This window comes from Cygnus olor, chromosome 2 (genome assembly GCF_009769625.2).
Source record: "Cygnus olor isolate bCygOlo1 chromosome 2, bCygOlo1.pri.v2, whole genome shotgun sequence".
In the NCBI taxonomy this organism is placed as follows: Eukaryota; Metazoa; Chordata; class Aves; order Anseriformes; family Anatidae; genus Cygnus; species Cygnus olor.
This window is the reverse complement of record NC_049170.1, coordinates 37,776,669-37,789,992: the sequence shown is the minus strand read 5'-3', so window position 1 is coordinate 37,789,992 and position 13,324 is coordinate 37,776,669. Positions and strand designations below refer to the sequence as shown.

Genomic DNA, 13,324 nt, shown 5'->3' with positions numbered 1-13,324 from the left:
CAGGAGGGCTTTGGGGGTGCCTCTCGGTGCCCAGAGTCCAGGCTGTGTGTGTAAGGAAGGGTTTTTGCTGCCCAGTGGGGTTGTGCTAAGTGAGTCCACGGAGGTTTTTCCAAGACCTGCCATAACGCAGCCCTGCTGTGTGGGCTCTTGCAGCAGACCCTGCTGTGGGGAGAGGTGGGACTGAAGCCCTCCTGCCCCGCTTTGTGCCCCCATTACCCCGTGATGCCGCGGCTGGTACAAGTGTGTGTGTGGCGGGGGGTGAGCCCGGCTCGGAGGTGCGGGGCTGGGGGCGAGAGGGGACCCGCCGGGGGGCGAGGGGAGGCGGGCGCTGCCTCAGGGTCCTCCAGCCCCGGCCGCACGGCGGAGCCCTGCCACCGCCGGGCCGGGCCGGGAGGCGCCGCTGCCCCTGCCCCTGCGGGGCTCGGAGGAAGAGGAAGTGGCCGCGGCCCCGGGCCGGACTCCGGCACTCGGAGCGGAGCTGCCCGGCCCCGCCGAGGCGCCCCCCCGGGCCGAGCCGTGCCGCAAACTTCGCGCCGGGCAGCGGGGCCGTCAGGCGGAGCGGCGCTGCCCCGGCACCTCCCTGTGGCGGCGCCGAGGGGGGGGGGGCGGCCCCGGAGCACGGCGGGCGGGCACGGGCAGGCGGAGGAGGAGGAGGAGGAGGAGGAGGAGGAAGCGCTGTCAGCGGGGCCGGCCGTCTCCGCCCGCCGGGCATCCTTCAGCACCGCCGGGCTGCGCCTCGCCCGCCGCCTGTCCCAGGTACCGGCGGGGAGCGGGTGGGGGGAAACTTGGCCGGGGGGCTGCGAGGGGCGGCGAGGGGCTGCGGGTGCGCCTCGCCTCTCCGCCCCGCTGCCTCCCGAAGTTGGGCGAGGGGACGGCGGGGCCGCGCGGGGCGTCCGGCGGGGCGAGGGGAGCCGCTGCGGCCGCCGCTGCCTCCCCGCTGCCGGGCACACGGCTCCGGGGGGACCGCCCGTGCTCCGGGGCGGCCGGGGAGGGGGCGCGTTCCGTGCCCGCCGCCTCAGGGCACCGGGAAGCCGGCGGCGTGCTCGGGGGGTTTGGGCTCGGCCGTGATCCTGCCCCAAGGCGGGATTAGGGACGGCCTTTGGGGTCCGTGGTGCTGCCCCGGTGCGTCCCCAGTGGGGTGCGAGGGCAGGTGGGGTGGTGGCGGGTGGCCACCGGTGGTGAACCACCAAGCACACCCCTCCCGCCTGGCTGAGCTCCTGTCAGGAGGACCGCGGCGTGTGCTTCTCGCACCCCACGCGGGGCTGGAAGAGCAGAATTCACCTGGACGGGCTCTGAGAGCTCTTCGGCCACCCGTGGAGCTGGCAGGGCTCAAGTCGCGGGGGCTTGGCCGCACCTGGCCAAGCTCCGGGGTGCTCGGGCGAAGTTTGGAAGACGTGTGACGACTGTGTGCCCCTTCGGGTTTCGTTCCCCTGGGAATCAGTTATGCTTTTTGAGTTAACAGGAACACAGGACGCTGTCAGGACATAACCGATCTCCAGTGTACAAGGGAAATCTTTTTGTCCGTTTGCTTTTATGGTTTATTTGTAAGGAATCCATTCCTTTCAGCTTTTGGTGTTGAAGGGAAAAGTTACTGGCAACGGTACTCTTTTTCGCAATACCAGTGGTCACATTTGTGTATTTAATTTCTGCTTTTTTTTTTTTTTCTAAGGAAAAAAAAATAGTCGCAGATTGAACGGTTATTTTAGGAATTTAACTTAACCTCAAGTTAGTTACATTAGACAAGGGGCTTTCCACCACTCGAGCGCTGGCATTCCCCCGGTCTGAGAGCAGGAGCGTGGCCTGAAATGAGTGCGTACAGCTGTGACTAAATACCCGGGGGAGTTCTGAGCAGCGCCACAGGGAAACACGGACACCACGCTGCGTGTGATGTCTTGGTAACGAAGTGACCGCAGCATCTCGGGTGGAAAAGCCGAAAAGCAGGATCCACGGCCTGCTGAAGCATAAAAATCAAAATCGGTGACGTCTGTATTTAAAAAAATAAAAAATAAAAAATCACACTTCCCTTATTTCTTCCCCCAGCTTCATCTGGGATCCCACAACTTCCCAGCTAGCTCCACGGTCCGCTTCACCTTTTACCCCAAATCAGTGTGCCGGGGTTGTACTCCATGGCAAACTAGCCTGAGGCAGTAAGCATGGGACTGTCTGGTCTGTGTAGCCCTGTGTTTTGCCATGGTTTTACTCACTGTCCTTGAAGCTGTTGTGCATACATCGCAGTACGCATCTGTTTTAACTGTCTGATTTCTGTGGGTTCAGGCTGTTGTGGGATTAACTTCAAAGGAGGGTTGGATTCGTACCTAACGTTCCTGTGCGTGCTTCTGTCAGGTCCATTCAGTCTTTAATTTTCTAGGCAGTAGATGTTAGCTGCTTTGGTTTCCTTATAAGTTTTCCGGAGTAGTTTCCTAGTCCTTCGTAGCATCCCAGCAGCCTTCCGTCTTCACCTGAAGGCAGCTTGGACGTTTGCAGCCGCGATATTTCAGAAGAAATGTTACCAGTACTTTGTCCAGTGATGTTAACGCTTCTTTATCGTTACCAGAAACACCCCACCTAAAAGTATTTTGTAGAAGCGAGTGGAACCATCTGGATCTTTTGCTGCACTGAAAGAAAGCATCACGATATCACTGCGTCATGATAGGACTGAATATTAAATCTTTTGGATAACGTCGTCGGGTGATGCGGGTAGGGTTAGGAGCAAGGTTCTCCCGCGAACCCACTGTTCTCAGATTGCTCCCCGAGACCAACACAGCACTTGTCTTACACCTCTGCCGGCTACCTCTGTCCCCTTTGCTCTTCTTCCTCCCACGTGCAAAGCAGCGTTGATTCTCTGGAGAGAGCTGGTGGGTGGTGGGCAGGGAGCCTGCAGAGGTAGCCCGGGTACCTGCAGACACAGGGGTGGTGGAAAAAAAGGAAAGTGGTGGGCGTTCTTCAGGGCAGCAGAGTTGTGTGTGAGGTCAGCCTTGTGAACACCGTGGTAAAACCAATAGCGCCTCATAATATTTTGTTAAAGTCACGTTATCGCTGTGGCATAGTATTTGATACGCTGTGTGCTGCGACTGTGCTTTCTTCCTGACTTGAGAATGATACTTCTCAGTTCTAACTTTGTTGAATCCATACGGTATATACCCACAGATTATTTTGTTTCCTTCTTAAAATTTCCCAAAGCATAGCAAACTCCTGAGGCTAGACTAGCAACGGGCCAAACTGACCAAATGATGTTTTCCTTCTGCTTTCATGTAGGCACTACATTTTCTCGTCTCTGGGGGAGACGGTACCATAGCTGGTGCAATTGTTTGTTTTTAATTCTAGCAATTGAATCTGCATTTCATTACGACGGTTCTTTCGGAGTTCTTGGTTTGAGACAAATTACTCCTCCTGATTTGAGTTCTGCTTCTGTTTAGTTGCGGTATCTTTAGCCTGTCTAACTGAGCTTGACTTCTGGCACATTTCACTTTATGCTGGTGTTTCTTGATCTGAGACTGTAGTTTCCTCTGCTGAGCTTTTTTTCGTGTCCCTTGAAAGCCTTTTGCTTATTCTACCTTTCCTTCTTTATTAGGTAATTCATCTCACTAGGTCTGGAAACCTTCTTAGGAATTCTCTTGTCACTTCCTTGGGTTACAAATTCAGCAGATATTCATATTGTAGTTTAAACATGTTCCAGACCTCCCCTGTGTTCACGTCCTCCAACTTTTCAGTCCCGTTCATCTCACTAATGAGTTCCCTTAGTTTTTGAGATTTGCCTTTTGAAATTGAAAACCTTAATTGCAGATTTACTTGGGTTGCTCTGCCATTTAATTTAAATGAAATCAATCATAAAGAATAACTCTGGGATTATGTTTTCACCAGCCTTTCTATAAGAAGAGATTTACTTATCAACTGCAAGTGTAAAATCCTGATATCGCCAATCAAATCTGCAACTATGTGGTGAAAAAATCGCTCAGCTCTGACATCCAGAAATAGATAGGACTGGTTTATGGTACTTGTTCCTCGTATTTTCAGAACAAATACAGGTTCTTTCAAATTACTTTGCAAACGTTTGCTACTTAAACAGCTTTTCCTACCCCACAAATAAAAATTATCATGATACATGTTGAATATATGCTTGCACCGTTACCTGAACGGTAATACTGGGGAAAAAGGACCAGCAAGGTCCTTGGTAAGGAATTTCCCCCTTCGTGAGGTAACACAAAAAGCCTGTGCAGTGCTAGACCAGAGAGGGGAAAACACAGGAGCGGGGCTTTATCCTGGGAACCTCTCAAGGGCCATCTTAGCGTACTATGCTCCTTCCTTTGTTTATCTGCACAGCCTGTTTGTCAGGTCTGGTGTTCCCAATCCCCTGCTTCATTTATGCTTCTCTGCTTGATTATTGTTGCCCTCTTATTCATCTTCTGCTTCGTTGCTTTAACTATGCTAGAAAAGGTACTCAGCCATAATTTGCAAGCTCTCTCAGGGTTTGTTTGGGGCTGAAGGGGGGACTAAACACTCCAGTGTTTTGCAGACTGTGGAGGATGCAAGAATTAAGTGACCACATGCCAGCAAGTGAACTGAGCTGAGCATGAAGTGCTTATTATTTTGAAAATGGAAAGGTCAGGATTGCAGGAGTGAGGATTTAAGGAAATCAGTGTGTCTCATTACTGCACAACAAATGTGAAGTCCTGTAATTATTTGTAAAAGCCTTCTAGCATCCCTGTGAGGTAGCTAAGTATTACCCATGGAAGGGAGAATCAGGATGAAAGGGCTTAACTGCACTGTATTAATAGGCTTTCTCTCCTGATTTTGGTTATCTGGTTTCCCAGCTGCTAAACTCGCCATAAGAATAAGAAGTGTTCCATAGTTTGTGGAAGGAACTTCAGCAGTGACTTAGGATCTGCATTTAAAAAATCATCATTTATGGTAAAGCTTACAAAATGAGGTCGCTAGTTCTGGACAATAAACATTTAAAATGCGTTAACGCAAGCAAGCTTATTCTCACTAATTGTGGTTAAAAACAAGCTGTCAGGAACGTCATCTGCCTGGACAGCATGTCTCCTATGGATGCCATTGGAGTGTAAATATTAAAGTCACCTTGTTTAAATTTCAGGTATTTGTGCTTCTCCTTTTGTTGGGCAATATTTGCATATGCACTCATACTATATGCTAAGCAGCTGAATCCCTTACTATACGTCTTTAAAAGAAGTGTTTAGGCAGCCTTTGCAAATCATCCCTGTAAGTAGTCATTCCATAATATTGATATAGAGTTGAAATAAACTGTTTGGCCAATATATACTTAGCTGATAAGCATCCCTTAAATTGGTCTGGTAATCTATTCAAGCTTCCATTAGCCATGTGGCTCTGTTACGTTTCAGTGTAATTTTCATTATTATTCTTTGGAGATAAATTGTTAGGAGTTGCATGGAAGGAGGGGACGATACATCATGCAACAAAATTAGCTCTGTTTGTGCCGCCCCCCCCCCCCCCAAGATCAGACAGAATTTAAGCTGTTTTTTCTTCCCTTCTTTGTGCCCTTTTTCTACTGAAGAGGCATCCCAAGCCATTATTAACAAGAAAATAAATGGTTAGCCACATGGTGTTCTCCTGCGCTTGTTGTTGCTCTCTGGTGGTTCTGAACTTGCTATTTCATCTATTTTGAACACAAACTAGGGAAGTGAGAAAGCAAACCCAAGCTGCTGGAAGTATTTTAACAAAGCTTAGGTTCAGAGATGATGAGTTGAAAACTTGGCAGGTCTCTAGAAGAGCTATAAAAATTTCGATGTTTTATTCAAAACACACTCATTTTCATGGATCACGGAGGTGCTTAAAAATGGAAATACCGTTTTTTCTTCTGCTGACTACAAATTGTTGTAATTTTTTTGATGACTGCTTTTCACGGCAGGAGGTGGTGCCGATTTCAGTAAAACCTGGATGGGGAGGCAGCGCTCAGGGGTCGGTCATTTGCCATGGGAGTGGGGCTCTTCGCTGCTCAGTGATGGAGAGGAAGAGGTGGCAGCAAGAGGCTTATCCCCTGTCTTCCGAGGTGGGAATTCCCTTGGGATGTACAAAATGTGGATTGAGATTTTGGCCTCAGTTTGCAGAAGCAAGCTGTTCTTTCCCTATCGCCGGTGGGGCCTTTGTTGTCCTCCAGAAGACAAGTTTGGGAATTAGTTGACCGTAGGCTTTGCTGCTGTTCTGCGACTCGTCGCAGCTTCCGTTTTTGATGTTTTGCAAAATGAAAATGAGATACAGATTAAAAAATCTGTTGTTTGATCGGGGTTTCAGTTCTAGTTTTACCAGGTGCCTGAACGCAAGAATAGTTTTAGAAATCGTCAAGATAATTGAGCACGCGTAAGGTTAATTCACAATAAAAAGTGAGTCTGCAGATGGGATTAGTTTTTCCGGCACGTGTAGCTGCAAGAGCCTGTACTTAAATCTTCATTTCAGTGGTTAATATTCTTCATTAGATGTTGCTTTTTCTATCGCTCAAGGTGTTTGTTTTAAATATGGAACTAGTGGATTGGTAAATTAATTTTTAAGTTAACGAAAATGAGAAAATTTGTCTTAGAACCTACTGAAGAACGAAAATATTCATCAATTTTGTGATGGTTTTGAAGATTTTCTAATTATTTTACTGAAAAGTGAGTACTATTCAGTGATCATATTTTGCTGTAATACTGAAAAAAGCTGTAGAACCACATGCAGCTATAGAATGCCAGGATAAATATAGGTAGTACAGTAGCTTTAAACATCTGTGATAGCAAAACAATGCAGCTGCTGAAAAAGGGGACTAAAGTGGGTGGAGATTTACTTTGAAAGCATCAATGAAGAAACGTTTCTCACAGCGCTCTTCAATACCTTGAATGTAGAAAATGAAGGAAGGTGAATTGTGTCGTGTTGACAACTAGATTTCTCTGACTAAAAAGCAAAGAGATGTTTTCAGACTGGGGGATGGAAGGGCTCTGAGCAGGAGTGACTTTGCTGCAAAGGAACGGGAGGAGGAGGAGAATAACTACTGTAAAAAGATTTCGAAAGGTGATAAAACAAAGTGTCCCACTAGGAAGTTTGTGGGACAGCATTGAGCAGAATGTGGCGATTCAGTGATTATCTGTCACCCATCCATCATCAGTGTCTTTAGAAATCCTGAAGTATTCATACGCCTCTGGATTTTTTAATTGACTCCTCTATCAAAGGCTGAACTTTATTTCTTAAGATTTATTTCTTACTGCTGAAGCACTTGAATCGTAATTACTGTGGAGAAGATAGTGATGTTGTGAAACTCACTTTTTCTACTGAAATCTCTTTTTGACTTGAAAGAAAACGCCCTTTCTCTCACACTGTGTGAGTAACATAAATACAATCGTCTATACGTAAAGAGTGATGGCAAGTATTTGTCCTCAAGGATATTAACTGAAGTTTTAGCCAGGCAGTGGGAAGGTGAAAATCACTGTCTTGTAGTAAGCATTCCCCCTGTGAATTAATAGGAAAAATGTGCTTTTGGTCCAGTCCCTGGGGAGGAGGTCCGGTATCTCCATAGGGAATGGCTTGCGTGTTGGCGTGGCTTGCGGAGGTCACCACTCGGATGGGCAGAGAAGGCAGGCCACGTTTCTCAGCGAGGTTTGATGGAGGAGCAAGGGAGAGCACCCGCAGCTAGCGCTGGAAAAGCAGCCTCGTATGTTCTAGCGCTTTCACCCCGATTTAGGAAGGAATGCAAAACTCCCTGTGATGGGAAACGCCGAGTCCCCAAGGTCCCCTCCCGCGGCCCCCGTTGCTGTCCAAGGAATCCCGGGGATGTGCGTGGCTGCGGGTTGCAGGCGCCGCTGCTTGGCGACCTCTGGAATGGAATTTTTTCCTTACGAAACGCCGTCCCAGACACTCAGTGTGCGAGAGTTACAGGGCATCGCTGGAACTTGAAGGAGTTTGATGCAGCTGCTAACACTGCTACCTCAGTCCCCTAGTCTACAACATATTTATTTATTATTTATTTATACTCATATTGTGCTTCATCGCTTATAATTTTTGTCCCTCCCTCATTTTTCCTTGTAAAGTCATCTTTATGAAGCGTTGCATAGATGTGGCCCATGACAGTCTATGAAGATCCTCTTAGTATCTCATTAGGCACATTAATGTACAGCATACATCTGTACATGAAAATAATGGTTTAGACTTGTGCTTATCACATTACACGGGCAAAAGAAAGAAGCTGCTGTATATATGAAAAATAATTATTTTTTAATGTAGTATAGTAGTTGTCGTTACAAAACAAAAAAAAAAAAGCATTCAAAAATAATAGCAGAAAGTACAAATGGAGGAACAAAGTGGATCCTGAGCTTTTTTAGCCTTAAATTTACAGAATCGAAAAACTCCCCAGACCTTGCTTTCAGACAGAGAAGTGTTTAAAATACCGTAGTTTTTACTTTTCTGCTTAAACAACCAGGCGACGAGGTTGTTTGCTGTTGGATGAATCCCAAAACGCTCAAAGTTCAGGAACACAAAAAACATGCCCATTTTTCTTGCTGCTACAGGCCGTTTTAGCAAATGTTCTTTCTGCTTCCACTTTCTGCTGTAGGTTTTTTTTTGAGGTTTGATGTGTTGGTCAGTCCCATTTTGATATATTTGCTAGTGGCTTTGTGTTAAGGTGTGGATGGGCACGTACGGGATCAGCAGGTGATGCGGCGCTGGGTGGCGTTGCTGATCTTTGGGGCGCGGGGAGGACTGGCCGAGGGTTTTATCACCAGGTAGCGGGAACGTAAAGCAATAGAGCAAAGTTACAGGGAACGAGCAGAGATCTCTGCTGCAAATAGGGTACTCTGCAATTAGCTGTGCTGGATACAAATAAGGATAAATGGGCTCTCTGGCTAATAGGAAGATGACAGTAAACCGTGCGCGTGATTCGGCTGTGAAAAATGCTAACCCAATTTGAGGCGCAGGGGGCTCGTCATTTGCAGGAGAGACGGGGAAGCATTAACGCGCTTTCAGTAGGCATTGTTAGAATCTCATCCTGAGCATGTGGTCACCTGTGTTCAAATGGAGAAATGAAAACAGGAACGATGCAAACGAGGGCCGGTGGGGGGATGAAGGGAACAGAGAGCTGCCGTCTCATGAGTGGCAGAAAAGGCTCGAGCATGTTTCTCCTAACAGAACAGGAAGCGATACGGTATTTCTTCTTGAAGATGGCTTTACAGGGAAATAATGAGGGAGGGACCAAAACTGTTAAAGTGCAATATGAGTGTAAATAAGTACGCAGGTAGATTCCAGATATGTTTGTGCTGGAAATTTGGTGAAAGTTTTGAAGCGTTTGGGGAACGAAGCTGTGGAAGCACACCTTTGGAGACAGGGAACCCGTGCTAGCTTTTCATTCTCCACTTCAGGCCCATGTATTGTGTGTCAATGAAAAGGCAGTGGTAGTTTGTGATAGAAGCTTTTGAGGTGGTGGTTGTTCCCTTCCCAGAAGCGTTGGTTCTTCTCTGTAGGCAGAGACAGGATGTTCAGTGGGTTGTAATGAAAACCTCAGGTGCCTGGCTGGTACGTCTTCATCTTCTCGTACTGACTGCTGCTTGAAACAATTTGCCTCAGTCACGCCAGCCTTGTCGAAGAGGAACCAGAGGACTTGGTTTCTCCTTGTAGCATGGGTACTTTCACTGAGTTCTGCCATACTCGGATGAGCCACAATGTGCAGGATATCGAGAAACCTTTAACATGTAGCCGAAATGATTGTCAGGAGTAATCCTTTAAAATGTTGGGGACTGGCTGCTTATTAAAGCAACCAGATTTATCTAGTCCAGTTCTGCGGTCGTGTGCCTCTTCTGTTTTGAAGAAGTCTTCTACAAAGTGCCATTATTTCCTGTGGCTAGCCTGAAAAAATGAGGTGGAAGGAAATGAGGTGGTTTCCTAGATGCTGGTAGTTCTCTGCAAACCTGCTTTGTCTATTGAATTATAAATCTTGTTAATTTGAATGTTACAAAGGTCTGTTTGAAAGACAATACTATATGCTTGCATAGTAACTGCTCATATAAAAATTGTTATTAAGTTGTCAGCCCATATATTAGCAAGTTATTTTGTCTTTTCAGCCACTTTCTGTAATGCACTATGTGTCTCCCAGAGTATATTATTGCATACATTTGAAAGATGCAAAATACATGCATTAAACTGTCAGTTTTCCAATAAAATAAAAGCATGCCCAGGGCTTGATATGAATGGTATATATGTTAGTTACTATCTGAGCATTTATTCAATTACACTATTTCATATAGTTTGTAGGTAGTTTGCATTTAAAAACTAAAAATCATCATAATGTTATATTATGGTGAATGAAACTGGAAAGAAAAAAAATAACACGTTTAGTCATTTTCCTTTTTCCCTTTCCTTGCCTGTTTGCATCAGGAGCTGCTGAAATGGGTTGTGGGTTGAACAAACTAGAGAAGCATGATGAAAAACGACCTGGTAACATCTATTCAACGTTGAAGAGGCCCCAGGTAGAAACCAAGATAGATGTTAGCTATGAATATCGATTCCTGGACTTCACAACACTAAATGATGGTAAGTACACAAAGTTTTTCTTTAATTTTTTTTTTCTGTACAAATTGGCAAGTTAATTGCTCTATAATGGCTTTAGAATAGTGTGTGTAATAAAGTTTTAAAAATGTCTTTTAGTTTAAGTAAATCCTTTCTCTTCATTTGTAGTGTTTACATGCAGAGATCTTACTTAGAATTTTCTGTGAATTTTTAACCATAAGTATTTGTAGATTCTCAGATTTTAGATTCTATCTACCCACAATTTTTTTTTTTGTTACTCTAAGGCTGTAAGTTCATTTCCTTAATTCGCATTTTGTCCAGGTTTCATTTGGTAAAGTGATTCAAGTCTGGCAGGTTATATACTTTACTACTCTTTTTTTTTCTTCCTCCTTTTCTGCTCCCTGTGCTCCCTCAGGAGTAATTTGAGAGGTTAAAGTTAGTGTTCTCAGTTTTGCAAACTTACCTTAAATAACTCTTACATGGTTACAAATACCTATAGCTGTACTCATGGGTAGAAACAGAGTAATGGAAGACCCTGAAAATCTAAAACATCAAAGAAGTGAGGGTCCAGCTTCATGCGATTTTTACCTTTTTTGATATCTGAAGTAGTCTGCTTTAATTCTCATGACGATCCGTAGATATTCCATTTTTTCTCTTGCTGATTGACATCGAGCATCTCTGCCAGTATTGCTCACACCATCGCCTGTGCCCTCATTCACTTCAAAATTAGCCTGTTCTACAAGCAATTACTCCTCACACCATTTGGAAATCTGAAGCTCGAGCAGAAGGCTGGGACCTGCTTCTTGCTATATATAAAACAACACAGCACCAAAATGTGTTACAGCTAGCTGGCTGGGTGCCAGCTAGAGCCTCTCTGCTTTTGCCCTGCAGTGTGCTGCTACTTCGTGTCGTGCAAGTCAGGTCAAAGGAAAAGCCAAAGCGGTAGGTCTCTCTCTGTGTGAGACAAAGAGTTGCTAGCACATTGTTTTACGTGACACCTCTCTCGGTGCAGTTCAGTATGTTCAACCCCGGGTAACGTGAATTTGTTGTTTTCTAAAACTTGTTGCAAGCAGGCTTGTATTTTGAAAAAGGTGGAGGTTTGGAGTAGGTGGTTGGACAGGAGTGTGATTTTTGTAGGCAGTGCAGGAGCTGAGAAATTTGTCTTTGCAGACTTTGTGTCTCTCATACTCTTCCATTTGCTGTTACACTAATTGGGATGCACTGCAGTTACTGAGAGCACCAAACAAATTGGAGAGAATTTTTTTTCCATGTGTATGTATTACAGTTGTTTCCACATTTATTTATTTTTATTTCAGAGTGAACAGTCTGAGTTTCTATTGCTTGACAGTTTTGACAGTTTTCAGAGAGATAGAATTAGTGGAAATGAATTAGTATTGAGGGCTCACTTGTATGGGCTCCTCTGTGATGCTCGTTGCAGTTCTGGCTGAATGCCTCACAGGGTTTCATGTGTGCGTTCTCGTGATTCCTCATGGAGGATGTATCTCTGTCACCGTGTGGGTGAAACCAGTACGCTCGATAGCCATGTGACTTGCCTGAGGCACAGAGGATGTCTGGCACAGAGCAAAAAATTAAACCCAGACTTTGTACGTCCAGTTAAGTGGGTAGGTTTGCTGTAAAGCGTATTTGTACGCTTTTCTCACTCATCCTTGATTGTTTTATTAGGATTTTAGGAGACGTGGTTTTAAAGAGACTGTGAATAGAAGTACTTTTATCAAATTCTTTGGTCTTCCAGTGAGTATAAGCTGTTCAGCTCCTACTGAGTTCTGATTCGGCATGTTGTATCCCCATCACTCTGGTCTCTGAAGATACCAGCAGATGGGCAGGTGAGGAGGTCACGAAGCTGTGGTTCTTGCTCTTTTTCGTAGCTATCACCCATGACTGTGAGCGCTCAGGGTTCTGCAGCTCCCCCCTGTTCATGTCACCAGCTGTATGAAGGCTCCTGGCCCACTACATAGTGTTAGGATGTTCCAGGTTTTTTCTCAATAGCAAGAGAATCTCTGATTCCTTTGTATTATTTGCTCAGGAATAACCTCTGCAGATAACCAGAGTTAATGATGAATGCTTCACCTATGCCTGCACAGATTCAGATGTTTCTAAAAATGAATTGCTCACAGCTGTGTAAAAAGAACATTTGGATTGTGAAGTCTGTTTTCTGTGAATCTACTTTAGCCCTTTCAGTGCATATATATCCTGACATCATCTTTTCCACAGGTTTTCTGCTTCGTATGCTTTTTAGAAAAAGCCATGCTAAATTATGAGTGGCTGCTTGGTATTTTACTGTATCGTTACTCTAGGCCTTATTTAGAACATCAGTGGATCTGGCTCTGAAGATGGTTACTCATTTTTCTCTGAGGCTCCTCTGTAATATTTACTGCTCTGCTACCTGTATCTCTTGCAAGCATTTAATCTTAATAGTGAGAGGGATATGATTATCTCCACTTTCAAATGGGAGCTAATACACAGCCAGAAGTTTTCCAAGTCTTTAGTGTTTTTTCATGTGTTCCAAAAGCAGCTTTCATTGACTTTAGACATCAGTGTAGATGCTGATCACATTTGCAGTTTGGAACTGCATGTATTCGCTAATCTAAAATCCAGAAAACCAGACACCGCTTTCCAGAATGCTGTGTATGTTTTAGCTGCAGTGTTACACGCAGCTAAGAGGACCGAAGTTTTCTGTGCCTGAAAGTGGGGAGATAGTGCTCTGTTTCACCTTGTGTCATCTCTGTGAACTCATGTAACTTGTCAGTCTGGCAGAAGGCTATGCAGTGGTCAGTGTCTTGTGAAAGGCTCTGAAAATACTGGA

General features: G+C 45.4%; 1 protein-coding gene across 3 annotated transcripts in view; it reads left to right on the top strand.

Moving 5' to 3' along the window:
- Nucleotides 1–456: 456 nt before the first annotated feature.
- The window catches only part of RFTN1 (raftlin, lipid raft linker 1), a 96,454-nt gene continuing 83,586 nt past the window's right edge, over nt 457–13,324 (top strand). Inside the window, exons 1-2 of one of the 3 annotated variants that reach the window (XM_040549763.1) lie at nt 457–756; nt 10,369–10,524. In XM_040549763.1, the coding sequence (XP_040405697.1) occupies nt 10,380–10,524 (145 nt within the window). In that variant the 5' untranslated portion in view covers nt 457–756; nt 10,369–10,379. Of the gene's footprint in view, nt 757–5,914; nt 6,029–10,368; nt 10,525–13,324 lie in introns of those variants that run through there. The other 2 variants (XM_040549764.1, XM_040549762.1) reach the window with 2 other exon arrangements.